The 25,947-nt window shown below is 39.4% G+C and overlaps 2 protein-coding genes across 10 annotated transcripts; both read right to left on the bottom strand.

The window, feature by feature from the left end:
• Window positions 1-730: 730 nt before the first annotated feature.
• napbb (N-ethylmaleimide-sensitive factor attachment protein, beta b) lies at window positions 731-7,631 on the bottom strand. Of its 2 annotated transcripts, XM_020632439.3 has the most exons (11): window positions 7,417-7,631; window positions 6,179-6,258; window positions 5,935-6,051; window positions 5,212-5,258; window positions 3,904-3,981; window positions 3,736-3,791; window positions 2,958-3,042; window positions 2,769-2,873; window positions 2,592-2,660; window positions 2,435-2,485; window positions 731-1,968 (listed from the first exon to the last, which is right to left on the bottom strand). In XM_020632439.3, the coding sequence occupies exons 1-11, from the start codon at window positions 7,515-7,517 to the stop codon at window positions 1,867-1,869; spliced, it is 891 nt and encodes a 296-aa protein (XP_020488095.1). In that variant the 5' UTR covers window positions 7,518-7,631; the 3' UTR covers window positions 731-1,866. The 2 variants fall into 2 exon arrangements, with proteins under 2 accessions (XP_020488095.1, XP_029132910.1); XM_029277077.2 differs by lacking the exon at window positions 5,212-5,258 and having other exon boundaries at window positions 7,417-7,627.
• A 1,469-nt stretch (window positions 7,632-9,100) lies between these two features.
• Window positions 9,101-24,942, bottom strand: gpcpd1 (glycerophosphocholine phosphodiesterase 1). 8 transcript variants are annotated; one of them, XM_065963497.1, is made up of 23 exons: window positions 24,786-24,836; window positions 24,319-24,395; window positions 22,371-22,548; window positions 22,062-22,144; window positions 21,175-21,265; window positions 20,921-21,005; window positions 19,011-19,086; window positions 18,531-18,566; window positions 18,052-18,175; window positions 17,612-17,861; window positions 17,221-17,383; window positions 16,945-17,074; window positions 16,728-16,782; window positions 16,546-16,638; window positions 16,377-16,454; window positions 15,488-15,527; window positions 15,153-15,211; window positions 14,941-15,006; window positions 14,617-14,753; window positions 14,169-14,304; window positions 13,091-13,251; window positions 12,394-12,489; window positions 9,101-10,657 (listed from the first exon to the last, which is right to left on the bottom strand). In XM_065963497.1, exons 4-23 carry the CDS (start codon window positions 22,108-22,110, stop codon window positions 10,465-10,467), a joined length of 2,118 nt encoding a protein of 705 aa, XP_065819569.1. In that variant the 5' UTR covers window positions 22,111-22,144; window positions 22,371-22,548; window positions 24,319-24,395; window positions 24,786-24,836; the 3' UTR covers window positions 9,101-10,464. The 8 variants fall into 8 exon arrangements, with proteins under 8 accessions (XP_065819569.1, XP_065819568.1, XP_065819570.1 ...); XM_065963496.1 differs by lacking the exon at window positions 24,319-24,395 and having other exon boundaries at window positions 24,786-24,942; XM_065963498.1 differs by having other exon boundaries at window positions 24,315-24,865.
• Between the last annotated feature and the right edge of the window lie 1,005 nt (window positions 24,943-25,947).

Below are 25,947 nucleotides of genomic sequence, written 5' to 3'. Positions count from 1 at the left end.
ACCATTTCCATAGAAACACAGCTGTTATTTGGGCTGTTTATGCACAGGAGGTACTTGTGTATTTCATTTGGTTCATGGGACACCACCAACTGTTGTCACTTATCACTTTAGTCTGCTTATACAAGCCTCCTGAGCCCCCTGCAGTAACAGATGACTGACGTCACTCAGGCTTCATCCATTAATATTTACAAACATGGTATAGAAGCATGTAGGCATTAAAAAAAGAAAATGACACTAAAATAATGCAGACATGTGAAAAGTAGCATTTTAACACTGCTACAGACAAATAGATTTTATAATAAATGTACCATCCAAATCCAACACACAGCAGCCACTGAAGAGGATTGTAAGAAATCTGAACAGGAAAACATGAATCCATGAATTCAAACTTAAGCAACAAATAATGTATTTTATAATTGAATTGTTTGGTCCAATAACTTTCTCATTTAAACGGAGGGACAACACGTTAAGGATTTTTGTAAGTGGACTGAAATATTCCATGGAATTTGAAAAGTTAAATTCGTGCTCTTATGTTGGAAAGACAAAATCACAATGCCCCATATTTCACTCGTTAAAAGTTTGAATTGTACAAACATGTATGTCCTTTCTAAAATCTGACTTCAGTTGTGTGACATGCTTGTGTGGAAATGTTTGATTACATCTCCAGAGGATGATAAAAAGGATGAAAGGTCCTGTTTGATAGATAAGTTCAAGGGCAGGACAGCAAAGATGGGATATAATATCTTTATTATCGTCCCTTTGCACAAGCATACACATCATATCCAAGGTCCATAGTCATTCCACCTGGAAGAAGCTGGATACGCAGGGCGACTGACCCTTTAGTAAAAACTTTGGTCTGGCTTACACTAGTGAATGTACCACAACACTAAACTATACACAATGACATGCTTAGCGACTGTCCCATATGGAGGGTGCACTGCGGTAAAACCTCCATCATTAGTTCACGACACAACACAGCAAGAGATGAGTGACTAATGATGCACATTAAACCCCCCACAGATTAAATTCCCTGGATAGAAGGAGGAAGGGTTTCCACATCAGTGCTTTCGATTCCAAAATACATTTTTCACAGGCAAACTATAAATCCCAGCTTACAGAGTCAAACATTCAACGTATAATAACGCACATAATTCGTAATGATAAATGAATCATCAAAGAAGTGATGGAAATGGAACGGCTGTGATTGGATACAAATGTTTAACAGTCTACACTTGGTGCATATCATCACCCTTCTTCTAGAAGAGTCTCTCCTCATGGCTTGATAACAGAATCACTTTTGTAGCTCTGATGACATAAGTTTGAAGTACAATCCTGATATACTTATGATTCCCTTTCTTCTAATCTGACACAAAAAAATAAAATCCACTGACGCTGTTAATCTTATGTACAATAAACTGAAACATCTTAATGTGTTTAAATATTCATAAACTAGGTTTAAAAAACAAAGCAAGCTGCGTTTGCCTAAGAAACAATAATCATACAAAACATGCAGTGCTTGTCGTTAATACTAACATCAGTGTCAATACGAGATACCACTCTGAGCTCTGACGGGACGAGTCAGCAGAGGAGGTATGCAGCAATCCTCTAGACAAGAGGTGAGGGCGAGAGGATTTACATTCTGACTAGACTCAGATCTGCATGTAAGGAAGCAAAGATAGTACTCTTGACAGTGAAGCAGTGAGCACTGAAAAAACAAGAAATAACCAGCGGGGACGCTCTCCGGGCGCTATACACAGTGCAGCGAGTGAAAGAGTGTGTGCGTGTGTGTGTGTTGTTGTGTGTGAGTGTGAAAGCATGCGTGATGGATTTGTCCCTCCGTGCTGCGATTTTACCCCCCGGTTTCTTTCATTTCAGATCCCCTTCATCACCCGCGATGGACTTTTTGATACGCAGCAGGAGAGTTGTGTGCCACTGGTCCAGACGTGAGATCGAGTCAAATTCTTTTACCTGCAGGCGGCAGAGGGACACAGAGATACGTTTTTAGAAACAGTATGGATTACAGTTTGAAGGTGTGGTTTGTTAGTAGGGTTTTCTTACACATAACTTTTTATTTCTGTATAATTTATACCACTAGCATTGCATAGAATATATTAATATATACACACATTGAATATATAATGCAATTATCTGAAAGAAAATGTAGAAGTGTGTAAAACGGGCGGACTACTCCCTTCCTAACTCTACGACTACATTGACATTTTTGGGGGTGTTTATTTCTAAATTATTACTCCATCAGTCTGCTCTAGTATCCAGTAAACACACGGTCCTTTGAGATTGTAAAGATACCTGGGATCAGGCCTTGATCTTTCTTTAACACACAAGGGATCCACCATAATTACAAGAGCTGGCGCAGAGACCCCTCTGCTCACCAAGAGCCTTGTTTTAAAACTTTCTTACAGAATTCAAAACGTACCGCCTCTGTGAAACCCTCGCTGTTCTGTTCCTCATGAGCGTCAAGAAGTTTCTGGTAAAGACAAAAAAGAAGATGTAGGTTACTCATGGAAACAAAACAGATTTAGAGCGAAGAAAGTAAGCCATCCGATTCCTCACAGCTCCTAGTGATGAGTTACCTTCAACAGTTTGCATTCTCGAGAGTCTGAGAAAGCCGGGAACATCTCCTCGTACTTTTCAACAGCAATCTGTGGAGACACAGCGTGTTAATATTCTACCCCAACACCTCCCCCCATTCCCCCCATTCCCCCCATTCCCCCGAACTCTAACACTGAACCACAAAGGTATAAACTCACCTTAGCGTTGAGCTCGTCAACGATGAAATGACAGAGGGAGGCTTTGAAGAAATATTCTTTGGCGCTGTATTTCAGCAATGGGTTGTCCATTGTGTTAGCGCCGACCTAGAAACACCCAAATCATGAATGACCATCATTTCAGCATCCTGATGTAATACTGATTAAGAAGCAGCAAGAGGCAAAACGCACCTGTTCATAGATCTCAATAGCCTTCTGGTACTGTTCCAACTGAGCACAGTAAGCCCCCACCTTCAGCAGACACTTGTTGGCAGAACTATGACAATAGTACAGCACAGAAGGTACACGGCACATTTTAAAGGCAGAATGTTTGACATCTTACACATAAACACAGCAGAAATCAAGTTTATCCTCTGTCAATGTCTCTCTGACTCATGACTGTCTACAATGAGTGAGAAGTGCGAGTCCCGCCAGCTGTATTGTTGTCGGGCTGTGTTTACATCATGTTTACATGGACGGGACGGCCTTGTGTATAAACCTGTTTTACTCAAGGACTACAGAAGAGAAGAATAACATAGTCTACTCACTGCTTATTTGGATGTAAGATAGGTGTTTTTAGATCACGGTAATTTCTCATCAATTTATGTGCAATGTGTAGCTACGAGTTGACCAAAGTGTGCTAACTTTGGCCGGCTAACACAGGAATGCAGGCCACAAGCAATTGCAGCTCGAGCCAAGGACAATTTTGTCCCCTGCTTGCTCTTAATGGTGCTTCAATGATGGTGTGTTCTCATTGATAACTCCTTCATGCCAACACGAGTTGAGAGGGCTTGGAGGTGTACCGCTGGAGGAGAACTTTTCTTCCACATGTGCATGCATGTGCATATCTATTGCATAGATTCTTACTGAAGTCATGTTACTTAAATCATTTAGTTGGATCCAATTCAAGATCTGCAAAAGGAGTGATTAAATAGACTATTTTATTTAAATCAAAGAAATCGAACAGTACCTGTTGGATTCTTCTCCTTTGTAGTAGTCTGCAGCTTGTTCATAATGTGCAATCGCCTTTACGAAAGAAAAACAACAAATGGAGTAAAGACTGAGCTGATACTGTTGTAGAATAAACAATACTTAGTGATATTATAATATAATGTTAGCTCTTGTCATGCAATGTTACCTTTTCAATATCCACTAATTCAGACTCGTAGATTTCTGCGATACTGATGTGGTGTTTGGCTGCGATGGTGAATCTTCCCTGGAAGAGGAAGAGGAGCAGGAGGAAGAGAAATCATTACTAACCGGATCATTCCACAGATGCCTATCAAGTCTAAGAGAGCTTTGTGTTACTATACAGTGTAGAGAGGTAAAGTTAAGCAGTAGCAAGTCAACACGGTTTGAGCTTCTTAAAGTAATCCTTTGCTAAACAGAACAATAGCCGATTAGACCAAGGCACCAGTGGCAAATAAACACACTAGCTTTCTAAGAATATGCTGAGGTGGCAAAGAAAAAACTATTCTAGGTGAGGAAGAAAGGCAGGGAGAGTCAGTTACATAAATGAGGTTTAATGTAAATAAAAGGAAGTGTAAATGTAACCTTTCAACGTTAAAATTGTAATGTGTCCTGGTCGCATGCTTTCAGCACTATGTAACTTCGGCAGCGGGTCGCAGTTCTCTCATCTCTGTTCTGTTTTATACAATGGCTGAGGCTAAGAGACGGAAGAGGACGGTGACAGGTGACGCTAAGAGAGGACAAAGAGAGAGGGACCAATCGGAAGCCAAACCAGAGTAAATATTGGACCTTATCAGTCGACGTGGTTCTTTGGCTTCACACGTCTTTGCTGGTGTTGTGTCGAGATGTGCTGCCTTGTCAAAAATAATACCATGTTGCAAAACAATAGCAGAGACTATCCGTATCCCCTGTTAAATAATGCTACCAGAACAAAATGACTTTATATTAATTCACTACTCACTCCATATGCATCATCAGAGTATAGGGAGCATGATTTGGTACTATATGAAGATGTCAGGGGAGGCGTATCTCGATGGACAATTATCCCATATCAAATACTGCTCCCAGTACAGAATCACTTTAACACACCATTACTCGCTGCATACGCACGGTAAGGAAACAGGAAACATGTTTTGATTCTCTATAATAAAACCTTTAGAGAAAGCATATCTCAACAGACAAAAAGCCCTTCTTCTCCACCCCCTCCTGTCAACAAATGGACATTGTCTATGGGAGAGGGGGCGTAACAGCACCATGTGTGTTTTACGCAAAAGCACACCAAACCGAATTCCTTCATAATGTCGTATTAAGGTTTTCACACATATATGATGTGGGATACAGAACTCATTATGTGAGCCAAAGAAAACTGGATGGATGGATTATAAAACTGTAGAATGAAATAAAAACAGAAAATAAATGGTGTACTTATTTTGCTGTTATGGTTCAGAACATATAAGGACTCCTATGTGCATCTTACCATGTCTGTGTATATATCGACGGCAGCATTAAAACACTTGATAGCCTCTTTTGACAGCATAAAGAAAAGAGGAGGGGACAGTTAGACAGTGGGTTAATTTTGTTAAAAACTAACAGACCCATAAACAGCACAGCATCCTGTGTTATTCTACATTCTATGTTATTTACAGACACTAACACAGTTACAGCTCGAGCTCCTTGTAGAGTACAAAGATCTAACTAATCTATCGATTAGTTGATGTGATGCGGTTCAAGGACAATAACTCTGTCACATTATGATTCATCTACTGTTTACATGACGTAGTTTTAACAGCAAAGTAAAGGCTGTTGAAAACTGAGTCACAACGTGTGGCTCACAGCTAGACACTCAACGTGCTCTGTTCTCTTTCATTAATGTGAGGATACGGCCTCAAGACACAAATATTTTAGTCATACACAGAAATACTCTCCTTATTTATATAAGAGATAGGCTTAATTACTGTCACAGAAACATGGCCCACTTGTACACTCTCTTTTCTGCCCTGCAAGATGTGGAAATCCCCGATCAACTGCACTACAAACGGTATTCAAAAAAACACTTCATGTATGTCCTTTACTCAGGAATGTGTTAAGTTAGAGAAATAAATGCAAGAGTTGATGCTTCATTACTTAAACAGTACAACGATTTGGATACAAAATAAATATAATCAAGGCACTACAATGAAAGACATGGAAGCAGTCTCACCATTAGGGTTGGACTTCTTGTAAGCGTTTCCAGCATCGATGAAACTGGTGGCTGAATCGTGTTTGTTCTGCAGCTGCATATGGATACGTGCCGCCTTGCAAAACGCTCCTCCAGCAGCTGTAGACAAAGGAAAGGAGAAAATGACACAAACTTGAGAAGCGATGTGCATTGCAATAACATCAGAATAATATTCCATTGACTGTTTTAAGGTAAGATATCGTGAGTAGAAAGAAGCTTAGCGCACCGCTCCAGTTCTTGGCCATCTTGAACATGTTGGCTGCTCTGCAGTACATCTCACATGCTTCCTCCACTTTGTGAGGTCCTCTAAACGAAGAAAGAAACAAAAAGAAAACAGATAAGTACATGTTTTTAAATCAAACAGGCTCCATGGCATACAAAGGTTCAACCGCAGAAACCATTTGTGTAACTTATAAATGATGCCTACATGGCACCATAGGGTGATAAACTGTAAAACCTGCCAAGTTGTTGCATTGCTCAATAAGATGCAGAGCCCAGATTGGCAGACTGGCTTATGTAAATCCCTCATCACAAGCACTATAGATCTCCCTTCCTCAGTGACAAGAAGTGGACCCCTGGGAGCTCCCTGTAGTTGTAATAATATTCTGGCAATTCAATCACAGCAGAGGATTACTTCACAGAATTCCCAGTGTAAAGCCTGCCAGGGGTTATCACGCTCAAGTACTGTCGAGGCCTAACATCTGGGGGTCACAAAGGACAGAACTTTGGAAAAGAGACTGAGTCACAGCAGGCTTCTTTATATTTTGGGTCGACATTGTTTTCTTTAATGAATGATTCAATCTTTTTGTGTTTGATCTCATTCAAATAACATGTCAATTTACTCCCCAAGGTCGGTCGTATCATTTAAATCAGTGCTGATGCTTTTATAATAATAACAGTTTGGGAAAAGAGAATCACATTGTCAATGCAGACATAAGGAATAAAGGGGATCAATAAAGAATAAAGGGGGTTTACTTACCTACTTTCTGTTTACGTAGTGTTTGGATGTGTGTATGGTGTCATTGTTAAGACTATGAGGTAAATTGTGTTTGCATTTCATTACATGTAATCAAAGCACAGATTTAATTGATGTACCAACTGGAACTGTTACACAATAAAAGGTTTACACAATAAAAACATTACGTTAACAAGTGTTGTTTTTGACAATGCAGGGACTAAATTAGTCAATGAAAAAGCTAGTTAACTGTCTGCTGCGTAGTCTGCGGTGGAAAATGTGTAATTTGCTGATTTGTTTATGAAAGTAATAGCTTATTTAGCAAACAAACATCGAAAGCTGGATGTTGCCTCCTCTTGCTGTAATACTAAGCTACATTTCTACAATGTAAAACTTGTATACATATAACTTATGAACGTATGTCTTAGGAGAAATAGGCTGCGTGCCAACTTTGCTGCTGACAGTTCACGCTTGCTAGCTGTTTGTTCTTTGGTGCAGTGCTGCCTTACCCTCCAAACATCCCTCCCAAAAAGGAGCCAGAGGACTTGACTTTTTTGTCAGCATCGGCCATTAGCTGAATCGCCTCCTTCTCTTTGCCGGAGTTGTCCATTTGTATCGCTTTATATTGTACCAGCGTATAGAGAAGCAGAAAATACCCGCAGAGGATCCCGCTGTGTACAGTGAGGATTACAGTCGACGGGTTTATTTGACGTGGGCGTGCACCTGCTAGTGGCTTAGGCTAGCACCGTTGCATCTCGGGAAATTGCGTCCATGACGCGACAAACGCTTTAATCTTTAAAGGAGAAGAAACTACAATTCCCAGCAAAGCATAGCTCTATTTTTATATACCGTGTGACGTAAAATGGGATGGCAAATTTGCGAATAAAAACATTGCCTTTCTTTTAACAGCTGTCATTATGATTTACAGTGTCGTATTTAGCTTAATTTTTACTTTTTCGAAAAGATTGAATGGAAGAATATTGTTTATAAAATCCTGATTAAGAACATAGTCGGTGAACTTTGCTTTATCGAACAGCAGGGGGCGCTTACACATTATAACACGACTGACTCAGCGTCTTTATAAATGTATTCAATTTGAGGCCAGTCCTTCCCTATAGATAAGATATATATTATTATTTTGGTGTGACAAGTTTAAGATATATGCAAAAGTGAATTTTCAGGGAATGCAATTAGCACTACAAACACAGGTGTCACTTATTAAGATTAATGGACAGATTATTAATTGTACATAATTCATTTTTGGTTTTGTACCTAGATTTTATTATATATTGATATGTTTTTTATTTAAAATATAATTTCTTTAGATAAAAAATAATGTGAGTATAAGAGAACATTTTTTCAACATTGTATAATATGGTTAAAGAAAAGCTATTTTTTTGCCCTGTCAATGTGCAGGTGTTAATAAAACAATAACTGTCTGTATGCCAGCATGCACAACAACTATATTGTATATAATGTGTAATAAATACTATAACTATATTTATTACACATTTTTATGCTTTAATATTATAAAATAAAAAATCATTAAGTTCTATTTAAGTCAACCTAAGTAATGCTTAGGCTTCTCTAACCCTGAAGCCTACCTGCCAAAGGTTTTAAAATGTTCACTCTAATCACTTTTGGTTTCGAGGTACATCCTGATCAGATAAGTTAAGAGGACCCATATTATGAGTGGTACTCACACTGAGTGTGCATGTGTTTTCATACTAATAGATAAGTTATGGTTTACTTGTAGCTGCCTGAAGCCTGACAAGAAGCTGTGTGTACCTGTGTTGAATTAAATGCCTCTTACTTTAACCATGCAATATTAACGTGCTTCATGTAAGGTGGGATTATTTGTAAATTTATAGAAACAAATCCTAAATAACTCATCATGTTTCATAAAAATGACCAATGGTCAATGTGTCTTTGTACTACAAACCAAGCAGTTGACTTACAGGATGCCTTTATTTCTCAAGTTTTAGAGGTTCAAATCAAGCAGAATGATTATAAAATATGTGCAATAGATCTGTATTATCAGGCTTGGCCTAAAGAACAGAAAAATATGTGCTGCATATTACCAACACAGCTGAAATCAGCTTTTGGCTATTAAAGTTACTGCAAAGTGACTTTTATTTTTAAACACAAAGAAGTCAAGTAACATACTGGATAAAATAGTCATGGACAAAAAAAACAAATATACGTTTTGATTTTATTTACATCATCATCATATACACTCTTTTTCCTGAAGAGGTGATTTAAATACTTCATACTAGATTAATAATTTGCCCTGATATTCATTGAGACAGATATACAGTCCATGCAAGACTCAATTTTAAGATTGTTGAGAGAGGTTTGTGAAACATGAAAGTATTCAAGACAGCATACTATGAATGAATCTGGTGGGCTGAGTCCTAGATGTAGCACTATTCTATTTCATCATTCTAATTTAAGTATAAGGGATGTGAAGCTAAACAGGATTTCTATGAGAGAGGTGTAATTGTTCATTCTGTACAAACACCTCTAGTCAAGTCTATTTTAATGACTGATGGGTGAGGTATTGGTGATTTCAAAAAAAAACAAAAAACATTTCCCCCTTAAGGCTGCAGCATACATGTGCACTTTTTAAAAAAAACATGATTTTGCTGTTCCCCAAATCAAGTAGATAAAAAGAACAGAAAGAGTACATCCAGTGTGCAGGATGGAATTGACAAATCCCACTTTTAAGGTCTATAAGCAGGAGTTTGAAGTTCAGTTAAAAAATACATGTATCAATCATGTTGTCATTGAAGCAAAATGTGTTCATTCATTATAACGCACTCTTTAAATGCATATAACCTCCAGAGAACTGTATGAAGCATGCACAATGAACCCACTTCACTCTTTGCGTCTCATAACTTAAAGCAGACTAGAGTAGCTACTACTCGTTGCTATTTGAGATCATGAAAAAAAAAAATGAGTTCAGGTAATGGCTACATGCACCGAGAACATAAAACAGAATGATCCTGAATCAGCATATATTTTATGACTAAGTATCAGTTCAGCTTTTTCCTTTGTAAACTATAATACGCATTACATACATTTTAGCACATCATCTTTAAAACATTGCAAGATATTGGCAAAATAAACATGAATATAATCTGCCATTTTAAAAATGTCCCACTATTCTGAATAACCCAGTTTAGACCTCTAAACAGGCCACCGTCTCCATCAAAAACAAAAACAAAAAAAATCAAATATATGGCTGCATTAAATTTTGGCAAAACATTCACTGATTTATTTAATGTGCATAAAAAAACAAAACCCTTGGAAAGAGACGAGACAAAACCAATTTGTAACTGAGTGCAGTGGTGTGGAGCTGCGTTTGGTGGCTTTACTCGTGATCAATGTGTGAATGGGGGCAAGACGTGAATCATTTCCAATCAATGTCTCAATAAATACACAGAACTGATCTCTCGGGTCATATTTTTGTTAAATAGACCAATACAATCCTGCCTTGGTCCTATTGAGAGTGCATGTGCAGTGAGGTCCATTTAAAGGTAGGAGCTTAGGGGTGTTCATGAGGAACTAAGACCAGAGTCGGACTCAGCGCTGCCGGCCCGGGCCTTGGAGGCGATGCAGGGGCCCGTGGTGCAGGGGATGGAGTAGCAGGAGCAGCTCACCATGGTCTCCTCTGTAATAACCTCCTGCAGGGAGTGTTGCGCCTCTATCTGGAAGAGGTTTGGCTGCTCTCCTTGCTCCTCACAGATGCTGAAAGAAAAGGGAAAGATCAGTGACATTAGTTATACTGGTGTATACTGGGGCCTTTTATGGTTATTCAAATGCTGTCTGTCATTCAAAAAAACCAAAGGGAAAGTAGCTCTTTCCTGATCTACCAACACTTTGCATACCAACATTTAAAAACTATATATAATTTTTTTCCGTCTACTGAATTCACTGCACATCATCAAACAGGTCATGTAAGTCAAGATCTAATGTTACACAGTTATCCATCACAAGACAAAATGCTTTAGAGTCAGGAAAAAAATAGTTTTAAATGTCTGATTGCTTGGAATCAATAATTTAGGCAATATATTCTAGTTTTAGAATGACGTACAGCGTGTGATGGTACTATTACAAAACATACACTGTTAAATAATACTGAACTACAGAATTACTGTAATCAAGGGATTTGTTCTGACATAAATAAAATGTTATCTTATATCAGAAAACAACAATGTTGCCAACAAATGCCAACACTGCCATATTAATATAGATATAAAAAAAACAGACCTGCATGAATAAACTAGTAAAACGGTAATGTTAACATTCAGTAGCTTACCCACGGTAATGTAAACAGAAAGGGGTATGATTGTGCTGGTTCCTATTTGGGCTAGGAGGATTAGCTTTTAAATGGATTTGAATGGGTTGTAAGGAATGGTTGATCACATCCCAGCTATGTGTGCTTAGGTGGAAGGTTAATCATTGTGTGCTCCATAGCAGTGACAAGGTTACAGGAAAGTTGCATCCCCAATGTTTTTTTTTCCAGACTATGTACTCTTCAAAGAGAGCTCTATCAAGCCACTCACAGTAGATGCCCGGTTGGGTTGGAATGGTTTGGAATCGAGCATAATTTATGGCAAAGCAATAATAAGGAAGTTAATTCTTTGCACAGATCAAGAGTATCATCAGTCCGGAGAAATGTATCATTCCAAAGTCCAATTTTTTTTAAGTGAGCCAGCTTCAAGACCAAAGAATCCAAGATGGTTAATGTGAGATTTTTTTTCAGGCAGGAAATTTTGATAGCATGTTTCATGAGAGAGCTGCTGAAGAAATCACCTGTGCAACAGATATTCAAGCTCACAAAGAGTGTCCATTTTGTGCAATCACCCAATTGGTAAAGAAACCAAACTGCAGGACAAGCAGCGTGCCCACAAACTTAAAATGCTGACATCTGACATTTGTAAGGATCACAGCTTTAAAGGATTTTAGTGCAGATACTTCGAGGACAAACGGTAATAAAGACAATCCATTCCAATTAACAGTGGTGTGCGGGGTTGTTGATGTGGTTTGGTGCTGTTAGTGGCTGCTGGGGAGGTTGAAAACTAACAGTTTTTAAATGCAAAAAAAACAAACGATTTTGATGGTTTGAAAAAGATGTCATGTTACATTTCCTCATGCACTATACAAGCCATTCACTCTTTGGTGCTGCATTGCTTTAAAATACATGCCATCCACATCATTAGCCATGACAGAATCCTTCAAACAATACGCAGGCATTAAAACAGGACGTGAGCTAGCTGTCAGCCACGAGAACTAGCTTCAAAAATGATAAACATGGCAGTTGACCAATCAAATAATTGTGTCTAGTAAAATTAAAGTTTACGACACATGAGAAGTCAACAGTCTTGCATCATTGTCAAGGAACATTCTTGTGTTCCTGCCGCACATTCATGTGCACTATGGAGGCTTTCAGGCAGTACTCAATGGAAGAACCAAAAACCAGCCTTGACTGAACAACGGAAACACAGCCAGGAACCAGAGACACATTACGGGAATCTGAAGAACTTGAGTCAAAATATGGCACCAAGCATTCACAAATTCTGTAAGAAAGAGGCACAGTTATGACAACAACCTGGAGATGTTAAAGGTTCTGTGATGTGAAATAAAAGGGTCACACCTGGGTCTAGAGAGACTGCTGGATTGTATTATTGGGTGTCAAAACGTATGTCAGCAGGGCTCTGTAAAGGTCACGGCCAAAGCGGGACGTATATGTGGCGCAAATGTCATTGTGTAGGGGAACACAGAAGTGAAACGGCCGAACAAACAGATTCTGCTGACCATGCGGCTTTGCAGAGACCAGAGGAAACTCGCTTTTGTTTAGCTGGAAGCACAAAGCTTTATGTAACAGCTACAGCCCTCACATGTTCGATGAATAATCAAACATTTAATCAGGTTCCAAGTGATTACCACGCCTGCCAAAGGTTCATTATATAACTTTGAACACTGAACAACTGTGCTGATAAAAAAAAATGCCAAGTAACCATTCAGACAAGGGCCAGCAGTAATTGGATTTATGAAACCGAAAGGCCTGCTTAGTTATACTGGGTGGCTAGTGGTTGAACTTGACACAACAGGTCAAAATGTACAAGGTGCATGATGGGATGTGTGGTAACAGAATAATCCTGTTGCATTTAAGCCCACCTATCATAAATGAGTCCATCGATTCCCTGCTCTCTCAGCTGCCTCCTGTTCTCGTGGTCGTTGTTCTCGTCTCCCCAGCTGAACACCACCAGACCTTTAGACTGAGCGTCCGCAATGAAGGACAGGTTCTTTAGCAGCTCCTCTGTGTGGGCACTGATCCCCTGCAGAAGCAAGAAAAGGAATCAAGTAAGAAAATAAAAGTGGATCTTGGCTTTTATTTTGGAAGTTTTCCTCAAAATAGTTTAAATCTGCCAACTTTCATGTTGTTTTTAAATACTAGGTAAAGTTTGCACATCCTCATAACACAAAGTAAATCATGCTTATGTGGATGTGAATGTTTTATATTGTGCTGCATAAGCTGTCTGTGGTGAGCTTCTGCACTTGCTTGAACCTTTAAATGTGACAGCTGACATAGTTTGTGCTGTGGGATGTCGTTTTAACTGATGTCTGTAAGTCTGCTAAAGGGCACTGCAGCAATACTTGTTAATGGATGTGCATGATAATTCAAATAGCATTTGGAGTACAAACAAAGATTACACTACAGTCAGTAGTTTTGCGACAATCTTCAAATGTGTGCACTTGAAGCTCCAAAACTGGCACTGTGCTGCTGACATTTTACTTTGAACATTAACATCCAAAAAAAAAGTGGTGGTGGTAGTGGTTCAACAAGAAGGTGGAACAGTACAGCAAGAGGATGGGCTGAATGATGCTTTGACACAACAGAAGGAGGAGGAGGGTTGGGGCGACAGAGTCCATCGAGTTTGTGGATGACTGGCAGTCTTTGGTGGCTCCTTTTGTGATATTTGTTGTTCTAACTGAGTCTGTTATTTAGAATTATACTGAGATATTTAAAACTGTCCATGATTTCCCCTGTTTGGTTATTGATGAGGATGGGTTTTTGAGGTGAAGAGAGGTGTAATTATCATCATTATTGTAGTATTATTTGAACTGTATGTGGTATTATTCATATAATTCTTACTCAGAAGTGTGAATCTTTTTTTACAGAAGTTTAACAAAGTCTTGAAACCTCGGGGGAAACTTTGTGATAAATATTTGATTTTCTGTCACAAATTCTTACCAGAATGTTCTCACTCTGGGCAAAGCTCATGGCGATCTGAGTGGTCTGGCAGCGGATGTCCATCAGCTCAGGATACTTCACGGAAATTCCCTGAGTCAGGAAGAGGATGGGGTACTTGTTCTGCTTCTGACGCACCCTGGGGCGAAGACACATGAAATGATATTGTCAGCAGTTGTAGAGCCCCATTTCTTAACATCATCCTGTAAAGACATCATCTGTTGTCTGGTTTACTAGATTTTCATTTTAATTGAAGAATCTTAGAGTGGTGCATTCAAATGCCTTGGTGAAAACTAAAGCTGAATAAAAATGCAGCTTTAAGAAGATGACCTACACTGTATTTTCAGCTGATGAATGCCATTAAGACTTGGTTTTTTTTTTTACATAATTGCATCTTGTTTGTATGTAGTTTCTACAGGCTGTTTTAACCTCGGTAGCTCACGGTGCTTACATGGAGCAGATATCTGGGTCAAAGCAGGAGAAGACGATGCGTCTTTTGCCGCCTTTCTGCAGCACACAGGATAGGACGATGTCGAGGAAAGTGTTCATGTTGAAGTATGAGGACAGGTTGCCGTCCCATGACCCGTCCTGTCAAAACACAAGCATTCACGACAAGAGTTTATTTTTAACTCTTTCTATCAAAACGTATCAAAAACAGAGGGGGTCAAAATAAATAAAGTACGACTCCTGATTCTAGGAGAGAACATTTAGCATCTTAGGACCAGTTGGTAAACAAGTTATGGGATCACTGATCATGCTGACTTAGTACACCTACCTTCATCTGGCAGATCCACTTGAGTTCAATGTTGAAGCCCACATGCTCAGGGATAGCTTGGAAGATCTGAAGCAGAGGTAAATGGAATAATATTCATTTTAATGAGAAATTTACAAGGATGGATCCATCAAGCAGAGTGAAGGGAAATAAATCCTAATTTTTAAAAGGTAAAATCTAGTAACCATCTCATAAAATCATTAGAAGGGATATACCTGTGAGAGAGAGGGGAATGGCTGATGCTCATCGATCTCCTCTTCATCATCCAGGAGATCTGAACAAACAGAACACATTCTTGTTAATGAACATCACAATGTATCCTCTGACCTACTTCTACAATCGTTCATCTCTTTGTCGTGATGTAAGCAGCGGTACAAAAAGAACTCTTTCATGCAAACTGAATACATTCCAGTCTTTTGATTGCCATGGAATTGTATTCCAAAAAACAGAGAATTAAAGAACGTAGCTTTTAACATGTCACGCACCTTCATGTCTGATTCTGTCAGAAGGCGGTGATAGAGAGAGAGAGAGAAAAAAAAAGGATGCCTACCTTTATCGCTGTTTTCTTTTATCGCAGTGGCGTGGGCCAACTGTGTGCACAAAAAAAAAAAAAAACATTTAATAATGGGAATGTTTGAAATGAAGAAATAATGCACTCTGCTTCCACACTTGTTACTTTCAGGTGACTTCATGTTTCATTATAACACCTGTAGTAGTGCTTAAAGTGTATTCTTTGGTGCTAATCTCGTGTTACCTGCCCTTATTCAGTAATCCTTTGCACACCGTCTCTTCTCTAAGTGAAAAAGGCACCAAGCCAAGAAATGCCTCGGTGGCTAATGAAGACAGTATTACTGCTACTAAGTAGTTTCTATGAGTGACTGTGCAACTATACATGATCATTTTTCCACATGCATTGGACTCTGTAAATCCGGAATATAAATTGCAGAGGTATACAAGACGCAGTCTGTTTTTGGGGGGTTTGCCAGAAAGTCAAAAGGTTTCGGCCTGCGTGAAGATTTCTATTGTGTGTTCAGGAGTTTGTGTACAGCTATGTCGCTCCTTTAGTACCGTCTGTTTTTACTCAGTGGAGTTTGCACTCCTACTAGCTACAGTGCGCTAGTTGAGCTCTCAGCCTACAGGGAAAGTTGGGAAGTACACAAAGATGTTAAATAGTAGCGCAGCCAGCCAGGTCTTTGTCACCATGTATCCCAGCACAGCTTGCATTACACAATGAATGGGGATGAATTTTCAATCGCGTCACCTCGCATGCAGTGTCAGATGGTGGCAGCGGCACCCGTGATAATGACTGCACGTGTTACTGCATTTTCTTCACCCAAGTGTGTAAGTGGCTGTCAACTTTTTAGATTCAAAAATAAGTCTTAAAAGTGCCTCTCATACACTGGATTTTGCGGTACTGGCATATTTGATCAGGTATTTACCTTCAGAAGCTGCAGCTGATCAAAGGTCAGGTCTTTGACTGGCACTTCAATAAGCTCCAGAGAAGTCTTGTCATTTTTCTGTAAGGGTATAAGAATAAAGTATAACATTTCTGATTCTAGAAGTCAATTCCATTTGTTCATCCCCAGTTACAGCATGCCTTAATGTTACCTTCTTGGTGGATATGCAGCATGTCAGATCATGGTATACAATTGGAACAGCGTCCTTAGAGAGGTGGACATCAAACTCCACGTAGGCTGCACCCTATGGGTCAAATATTGCAATCGTATTAAGCTGGGAACGAAGTGAAAGGTACATTTTGACATCAAGCTGTAATCCTGAGCCACACTTACATGCTTGGCAGCACTTTTGAATGAGGCAATTGTGTTCTCCCTGACTCTTTGGTGTCTGCAGAAAGCAAGGGAAAGAGGATTTGTGGACAAGGAACACAAAAGTGCTTGCTCCGACTGGCACACATTGTTATACTATTAACTATATATTCTCGGTATGCACAGAATCTAAGGCAGTCTAACCTACTCAAATCTGTTCAGGACTGGCATTAGCACTCACTTAGCTGTGTGTGTGCTGCCAGCTCCCCTGTGACCCACATTCAGAGCACCTCTCTTCTTCCAGTACTTGGTGAAGGAGGAGCTCATGTCACACTGCAGTCCCTGGATGGGCCTGATCACCAGGTAGTCAACTAGAGCACAACAACAAAGCACGCAAAGTACACTGTGTTACAAAAAAACAGGAGAGTCTTGAAAAACTGGTTAGACAGGTGCATTGGCATAATCACAGTTGAATCAATTTGCGTGCCATTGTTGAATTGTTCTGCAAAAATCTTACCTCTGACTTTGCCAATGGTCTGCCTGGAGTTTCGACCCATTATGGGAAGCGTTGCAACACCCTGGTCTTTACCGCTCTCCCGAAAAGAGGAGGAGAGAAGGCAAGCTGTGCCCACATGTCCTGGATGAACATCACCCTGGACGACATGGTTACTCAGATCCTCCTGTGAACAAACATATGAAATCCCAACGATTATAATCCCATGAATACAAGTTCAACCTTATCGTTAGGGCTGCATTTGTCCCTCCTTTTTGTTTGAGAAATTAGTAGCTAAGCTACTAAAGATACCTCATCTTCTTTCTAGCTTATCAGCTTTTTTTTAGATTCAGACTGCATACTGATCCAGGCAAATGTCCACACACACACACACAATATATATATTGAGTCTTACCTCAAAGAACTCAAAGTTGAGCTCCAGGTTGTCTGGGTCCATAGTGTGGATGCTGTACTCTGTCCACTGGGAGGGCTCCAACGTGTTCCCACACTCAGGCTGCGAGTGGCGGGACTTGTAGCCGTTGGCACTGATCATACTGATCTCGAGAGTGCTGGTCATCTTGAGCCAAGCTGTCGGACTGAGGACATCTTCCTCCTCCTCCTCCTCGTCCTCCTCCTCCTCAAAGCCCTCTAACGTCAGCTTGATTCTGTAAGCATAAAATGTTACCTTATTTTCCCTTCTTAGAATTCTGTATGCAGGATTCTGTTACACTTAGGGTCACAGGGCAGGTCGGGTAACAGAAGCACTGTAATGACGATCCTCTGTTCTATCTCATGTCGCTGTTAAGCAGAACTTTCCCTGGGTGGTGTTCGATTCAACTCCTCTGTCATCTTTACCTGAAGCGAGACTTCTTGAATTTCTTCTTGGTGATCGAAACCGGTGCCGCCTTAGAATGGTGCAGACGCAGGCGAATCTCTGTCTGGCACGTCAGCCACCCAGAGTCCACACAGTTCAGCCCGTCTGTAAAGGAAATGGACACACAGGAAGCATGACTTAACAATGTATGTCCACTTCGTCTCCCATGACTGCTGACCAGAGAACTTGTTAGAATGAATGAGCTCAAAAAAGATAAAAGTGTCCACAATGTGGTCTATAGGGAATTTAAATCCCACACATCAGTAAGCTCTGTAGTGTTACAGTACTTCTATCGCACAAGTACCTTGTGTTAATTCCAACTCATGGACCTCATGGATGATTACAACTTCCAATGTAATCATAGTAGTAGTAAAGTAATGTATAGTACAAAAGTAGTCATATTCTGTGTGTTAATAGTTGGTCACAACATTTTATTTTATTAATTTTTTTAAAAACTTACTGTAATTTCCAAAATGTCCATCGTCAATTATCTGGCCTGTTGCAGCAATAAAAAGAGAAGTGCATTAGAAGAATGTAAGCAGCTGAGGTCAGATCAAACCAGAGCAAGAGAAAAGTCTCAAATCTCCCTGACTGGTTTGCCCTGAATTTGATTTGCCTCAACTTGAAGAGTAGACTGAGCTATGAAACAGTTTCAACTCTACAAAATGGCATCACGAGCATATCACTGAAGGTTTTAATTTAGCAGGATAATAAGAAAACGTTGAAGAATCTAAATAAAACACACGACAACAAAAAAGTTGATAACTAAACTTCTTCAAACAAATGTCCTATTCTAGGGGGAACGCATGTCAATAGAGTTCACGAGAAAAAAAGGATGGGTCAAAGAAAGACGTGAAGCAGGCTGCACAAATGGTTTAAACAGTTCATACTATCCAGCTGATTCTGAATGGGCTTTGTCTTTGTTATTGTGGTTTTATACCTGTGGGGCTCATCGTGCGAGGCTGCTGATGGGTCTCCCAAAAATTGACTATCACTTGACTGGGACCCCTTGCACTCTGCAATTCCAATGTTTGGTACAATGTTAGGGTTTCACATGAGATACAGAGCACTACTTTTTCCAGCTTCACAGCTGTCTTTGGAGCAGAGTGTGAGAAAGATTAGAGCTGGAATAGTCACCGATCCCCATTTACGGCTGTCAGCCACCATGGGTTGAATTCTGAAAAGTGGAATTATTAGTAAAGGAAAAGAAAAGAACTATTTAGAGAAAAAAGAAGCTGCTTTTGTATCTGTAATAAAGGCATAATAAGTTACGGCAACAATCATTCTGTGGCATCACATTTGACCGCTTATCTAATCTTATTAGCCGAGTTGAATAAAATATTCAATATTATTGGCCAAAATTAAAAACATGGTTACTGCATTAGGGCTGTCACACTCAAAAAACTCCTGAAAAACTCCTGATATTTGCAGGAGGAGCTGCATGTCTGAGCGCAAACAGCTGAAATTTACGCTCAGACTTCACCCGGAGTTTCTCCTGCCAGACGCTACGATCTCCGCGCAATTAAAGCAAACGCTGGTTATTAAACGGCGGCATAATGTTTTCTGTTCCGTCAGTGTGTTGTTCTCAGCTCTTTTGTTGACATTGTGATTTTAGCCAAACCACACTTAGCATTGATAAAAAAAGGCAAATATTCTCATTATATCATCGTATAGTGGACTCTTTTGCTCCGTCTGTGTCTTCTTTTACGTCACGTCTTACCTCAGGAGACCCCCCGCACCCCCTCCTATCTGACAGGAATAGTCTCCCACTGTGAGGAGCATGTGTGAACGGCCGGGTCGGGAGAATCTCCGGAGTAGTCCTCCTCAAATCTAGATATTTTCAGGAGTGCACATGTGAAAACGGCTAGTCCTGCTGATATGACTCCACCTGCGTGGCAGTAACCTTCATTCCTCATGTGAGACCACACTGGTACATGCAATCTTCTTAAACTCCGCATTGTGTTAAAAGTCAACGCCCTGTCATGTCATGACAAGCTTCTTACATAATGTGGACCGAGCCCTTCCCTAACCCTCAAAACAGAAACACACCTCACCCTTTCTTTTCCAGAGGAGTTTGATCCTCAGTGTGTTTGTGTATATAAGACTACAAAAGTGCAAGCTCAGACAACATCTCATCTTTGTACATTCTTATTGATTCTGCAATGGTAATAATGATGTTCCAGTCTGTTAAGTCTCACTGTGTTTTGGCTTGGCAGAAACAAGGCACAGCTGTAGCTCTATACACACAGACATGCACACACAGCGATGTGCTCCCCCTCTGGCTCTACTGATCCCTTCTCACCTCTGAAATGCCTCTGTTACTACCTACAAAGACGGAGGGGGGGGTCACTTAGTCCCCTCATTACGTCTCTACGACATTCAGATTGAAGGCAAAACATCACAGGGGCATAAGTAGCTTGAAATGTCAGTCTGAACAGGAACAGGGCTATACAGAGTGGCTTAGCAGAGGCTCAAACGCTGAGATTAGAGCAAACAAGGGGACTGATTCCTGCCCGGTAAATCTAGGCCTTTACACCAACTCATGGCTCATAAACACAGATTTAGAGACAGTGATACACAAACCTTAGTCTTGATCCTAGCTTAAAATCTGGTAATTAAAGCTGCTGTTTTCAAACATCTTTTCAAGGTCAGTGAAGCACACACAAAAATTACAGCCAATTATCTCCTTCCTGCTGAAGCTGAAATGGAAAGGTATCAACTGACAGAAAACCTGATATCAACAACCTTTATGCCTTCAAAGATTATTTCAAATTAATTCATATTCATGTCTATTGGCAATCTTCAACCTTCATTTGAAGGTAATAGAAATATAGAAGCGGCTCTGCTCACCTTTGACTCGAGAAAGAAGCCTTTAAAATAGCGGTACTGGGAAACGACTCCTTTATGTAGAGTGATTGTTGTAGTCCACGTGTTTCTGTCAAGGAACCAACACACAGACGTAAATAATGAAGGAAGACAAAACTGAAAAGCATTCCATCCTTTAAAGAAAAAACTGCAACCTGTTAAACTTGAACAAAACATTGCTAGGCGTTTCACTTTCTTTTTTAAACAAACAAAAAAAAATGTGTAAAAGTGTAGCCTACCCCTCGTTACTATCAGGGCGTAAGATCACAGCTTTCTGATGGCACCAGCTTCCCAGGGCTTCACAGTCCCCAACAACTGCAATCACCTCACCTAGAAATGTTCAAATGAAGATCATTAGTGATTAAAAAAACTTTACCACTTTAACAACATTTGTAAGTTAACATCTATAAAATGTCCTCATAAAAAAAAGGAACTGCCAACAAGGGATGCAACGCATTTTACATCCTGGACCTACAGTAAGGCCAATAGAATAATCCTTGGCCAATGCTTCAAAAGAAGATCATCCATGTTGAAATAATATCAATAATTAAACTACTTTGTAACTTCTAAACATAGCAGGGGTTTTCCTGCATATAAAATCCTTTGGGGCCCCCCAAAGAGGTTTTACCCACCGCTAAAGGAAAACCACGAGTGCCAAAATGAAAAGAAAAAAACGATCAAAATCCTCTCTGAATTTTTTTTTTTTTTTTTTTTTTTTTTTAAATGGTGTTATGTTTAAAACGAGTGTTGAACAAGCAGAACAAAAAAATGAAATATGACGTCGTTGACTTTGACGCTTTATTTCAGCATTCAAAATAATTAAAAACATCTCAATTTATTATACATATACAAAATAGGTACAGATCCTTGTGTTGTTTTTCACTCAATGGTGTGTTTGTCTTCTCTCACAAACTCTTAACTGATGGCTGTTTCTTGTGCACTTCGTGATTGCCAAATAAGAAAACAAACTCAAAAACAGATTTGTGGATGAAGGGGAGGAGAAGAATTTGTAACAGGTCACTTCGTACCCCATGACTCTCAAACTATGTTCTTGAGAGTCATGGGGTACGAAGTGACCTGTTTGTCTTCATATGTATTTACGGTCAACTCTAACAGCTATAAATACCTGGGGATGTTTCTCCTCTTACAGCCAAAGTCACCTGACAGGTCTCCATAGTTGACACGATCACAGAGACTTCAAGAATCAAGCTAAAAGACGCACAACAACAACAAAAAATCAATAAACGACCTTAATTTATTAATGCAAACTGAATGAAATGAACAGATACATGGGTGAATTAATGTAACGATGGAAAATATATTTCCCTGTTAAGTATGATCATAAGCTGCCACTGAAATGTAATTGAAAAGTAAATCAACACTAAATTCAAAACACTTTCAAAGCAAACACCAGAGTCACGACAGCACACATTACCTTTGTTTGATTTTGGCAGCTGTGTTGAACTCTCTGCAGCCTCGAAGAGCTCAGAGTGGACCTGGTTATCTCATCCTGCAGAGAGTCGTCAGTGAGGGTAAACCTGAGCACACAGCAGGTCCACCTCCACCCATCACTGCGATGTTTCACAAACAGCGTCACGGTGTCAGGATCCGCCCTAAACGAAACACACACACACACACAAAAGAACACATTAAGAGACATGCAACACTTTGCGTGATGAAAAAAATCATTTCAAAACGCACGAGAAGTGAACTGTAAATAACCTGATCGTGACCGACGAGTCGAAACAAAGGACGACTTCTTCTTTTAGCTAGCGTTAGCGAGCAACAAACACCACCGTCAAGTTAACCAACAACAGGAAACACGGAACTTCCGGTGTATACTTAAAACATCTATTGACGAACATTCTGAAAAGTGGCGAAAATGAAAAGATAATTATTGAAGTGAGACTTTGTTGATCATACTAAGTAAATACTAATTAAGTATACTTAATACTAATAATTTTGAATAAATTAATTATAATTTTAATTATTTTCCGTATAGATATAGTTTAATTATTTTCCATATGCTTACCGCTACTAGGTTTAAAATGACTGTTTTAAAAATGCCATTAGAAGGCTGGTTCTACACTACAGACTATACTCAGTCTTATATATATATATATATATATACACTCAGTCATGGTACAGAAGAATCTTTGAAGAACATTTACAGTGTAAAGATTAGACATAAATGTGCTGAGAAAATATATCATTACATTATACTTTCAGGGAGGATAATGCAAAATACGTTTCACTTAAGAAGTCCTCATTAGCCTCTCTTTAAAATCCTTGATGTCTCTTGAATACAATAATGAAATATCACTAAAGCAAATGCATTCACTGTCAAGACCAAGAACAAATACAAAATACATATATTGCGCTTTCTTATGAAAGTACATTTGTTTGACAACATAAGTTTTCATATTTCACTTTTACATGTCCTTCCTGTCCAGGGGATAAAGTGGATTCACTTCTTCTTCTTTTTAAAGAAGTTAATCTGTTATACCCTCACCCCTTGGATTAGCTGGATTAGCCAGAAAATGAAATCCTGTGTTTGAGCTCATTCTGAGTGTTATCAGGCAAGTAGGCTTACTTCAGTAAAGGTTCTCAATACTCTTCCATTTCTTTGAAAAATAATGCAAATGTCACGTTTAATTCTTCCTCTGCTTTTTGCATTTTAAAAACTTTTATTTTAAAGGACCATTTCCATCCTCCATGTCGTGTTCTGGTTTACGTCATCACCTTGACGCTGGTTCATATATATTTTTTCCGCTGGTTCATAAATTCATACTTTTTTTTTTTTTTACTTCAAAATCTTTATTGAAAACACGTCATAGACCTTGCCTACAATAACAGTAAACAACAGCATGATAAACAGAATAGGGGTGAGTGTTACCTCCATAGACTGTTCACAAAAATATTATAGTACACAACAATACACAACACCTTACATGTGATCCGGTTTTTATAACTAAATCTGTATTTGTGAAAGAAGAATCTATCTTGTAGAATTAATACATTTAATTGAAGGAAATGTTTGTAGATCAGAAGTCCACATTCTCCCACGACAAGGCAAATCTACTGAAGTCCTGCCACAGTTTTTGGGTGTGCAAAAATGCCACACACACACACACAAACAAAAAGGGTGTAATACTGTCTCAAAGAGCAGCACGTGTTTATGAGTCTCTTTTTAACCTCACCATAAAGTGATAGAATAATGATAAAGGAGACTTCCCTCCCCTATTTGTAATCAGGAAAGGAATCATTCAGACTTTCTTCCAGTTGATAGCCTATCATTCAGGCTACACAGCGAGACACTTTATTTCCGAAACAGAGCAGGAATATTTGTATTATTGCATGATGATGAGGAAACAAATACCTACTGGTGTCTCTGTCTCAGTAGGGTCGGAGCTGGTTCTTACCGCCTTGCTCCGGATCTGTAGTCTGACAGCTGTGCTACCTTCAGGTACCATTGGAAAAACCGGATTGATAGCTGAGAGCTCGTCAGCCCGAAAAAAAATTGTAAAAAAACAAAACAAAACGAGGAGGTCGCCATTTTTTCTACCAAGACATTATAGTAACATAAAACGGCAAATGCGAAAGAATCGAAAATAAGCATTTACCACACAACAATAAATAAAACGTCTTAAAAGCAGTTTTTATAACCCGCGGCGTTAGGGGTTTCCGATGTATCTAAATGCTTCATCAGCATGTACGCGTAGCCCGTGTTTACATCGGGCAGTAGTCTACGACACAGACCAACCAAACACAGGGAAATGAGCTCAAAGAAAACCCTATTCTGAGGTAACAATGTAACACTAATGTGAGGAAACAACAAATATCGACATACCGTCAGCAGACACCGAGAAACTTGAACATTTCCGGTGAAAATAGGCCTAGGACTTGTTCTGAGCATGTGGCCGCAGTGGGCTCTTGAATAAATATGGCTGTGTCCGCGACTGCGTCATCATTACGACCTCTTGACTGTTGACCAAAAACATCAAGCTGTTAATAATTTACAGAAATAACAGGGACAGTGTTGTCTCTCGAGAAGCCCTTTCTACGAAAGCTCAAACACGTCACTGACAGGTTTTTATCCTCGATAACAACGTTGTAGGACACTAGTGGATCCAATATGTTCACTTTTCACTAGAACAAGGATAGCCTATAAGACGCTCACATGTCCCCCATCCCCCCTAACATGCAATAAAAGGCATAATATGAATCATTTGTAATAGGAGAAAAGTAGTGTAGCTGCACTGATTCTTTCAATGAATTAGGGATTGTCTTGATTCATATGATATTTTCGGTAAAAAGTAATACTTTTATTTGTTAAGGCAACATGTACAATATTAAACATAAAGGTTGCCATTTAATACATTGTACCATAGCTAAGTCCCTTCAGAGTGACAATAGAGTTTGAATTTTGGGATGAGATGCTCCTTTAAGTGATGGTCTTTATTTCTCGTCATGTCACATGTCCCCCATGTTGACATTCTTCAATAACACCTTCGGTAATGTAACAGAAAAGTTCAAGATGATGGCTTACAGCAATAATGCTATTTGTCTAACCTCCAAGAACTCTACTACATTCACTGGCATTGTTTAGTGTTTACAGCCAAAAGACTGACTCATGCAATGAACTATGTGCTAGGATTAAGTTAGCTTTCTTTAGCCTACCTATTTATTTGACAGACACACTGCCCAGAGAGCCAGCTGAGGCCACTGAGTTGCTACACTGGAACAGATGGCTTTCACGGAAACCGGATTAACTTCTGGTTAATTCATGAAATTTAATCTTGTGTCAACAGATTTGTTTTTGGTCAGTAATATTTCCAGCACAGTGAGATAAAAGTGTATCCTAAAAATAAATGCATTCATGGAAATGTCTGTGCTAGTTTGAACTTCTTCATATTCAAGGCAAACAATCAATAACCCTTCAAACAGGACGGTTTCAGACAAAGTGTTAACGCTGTGGAAGGAAGGAGTGAGGAAGTTACTTTCATGATCTT

This window comes from Labrus bergylta, chromosome 15 (assembly GCF_963930695.1).
Source record: "Labrus bergylta chromosome 15, fLabBer1.1, whole genome shotgun sequence".
Classification (NCBI taxonomy): Eukaryota; Metazoa; Chordata; class Actinopteri; order Labriformes; family Labridae; genus Labrus; species Labrus bergylta.
Note: the sequence above shows the minus strand (reverse complement) of the source record. Positions and strands in the feature narration are given on the sequence as shown.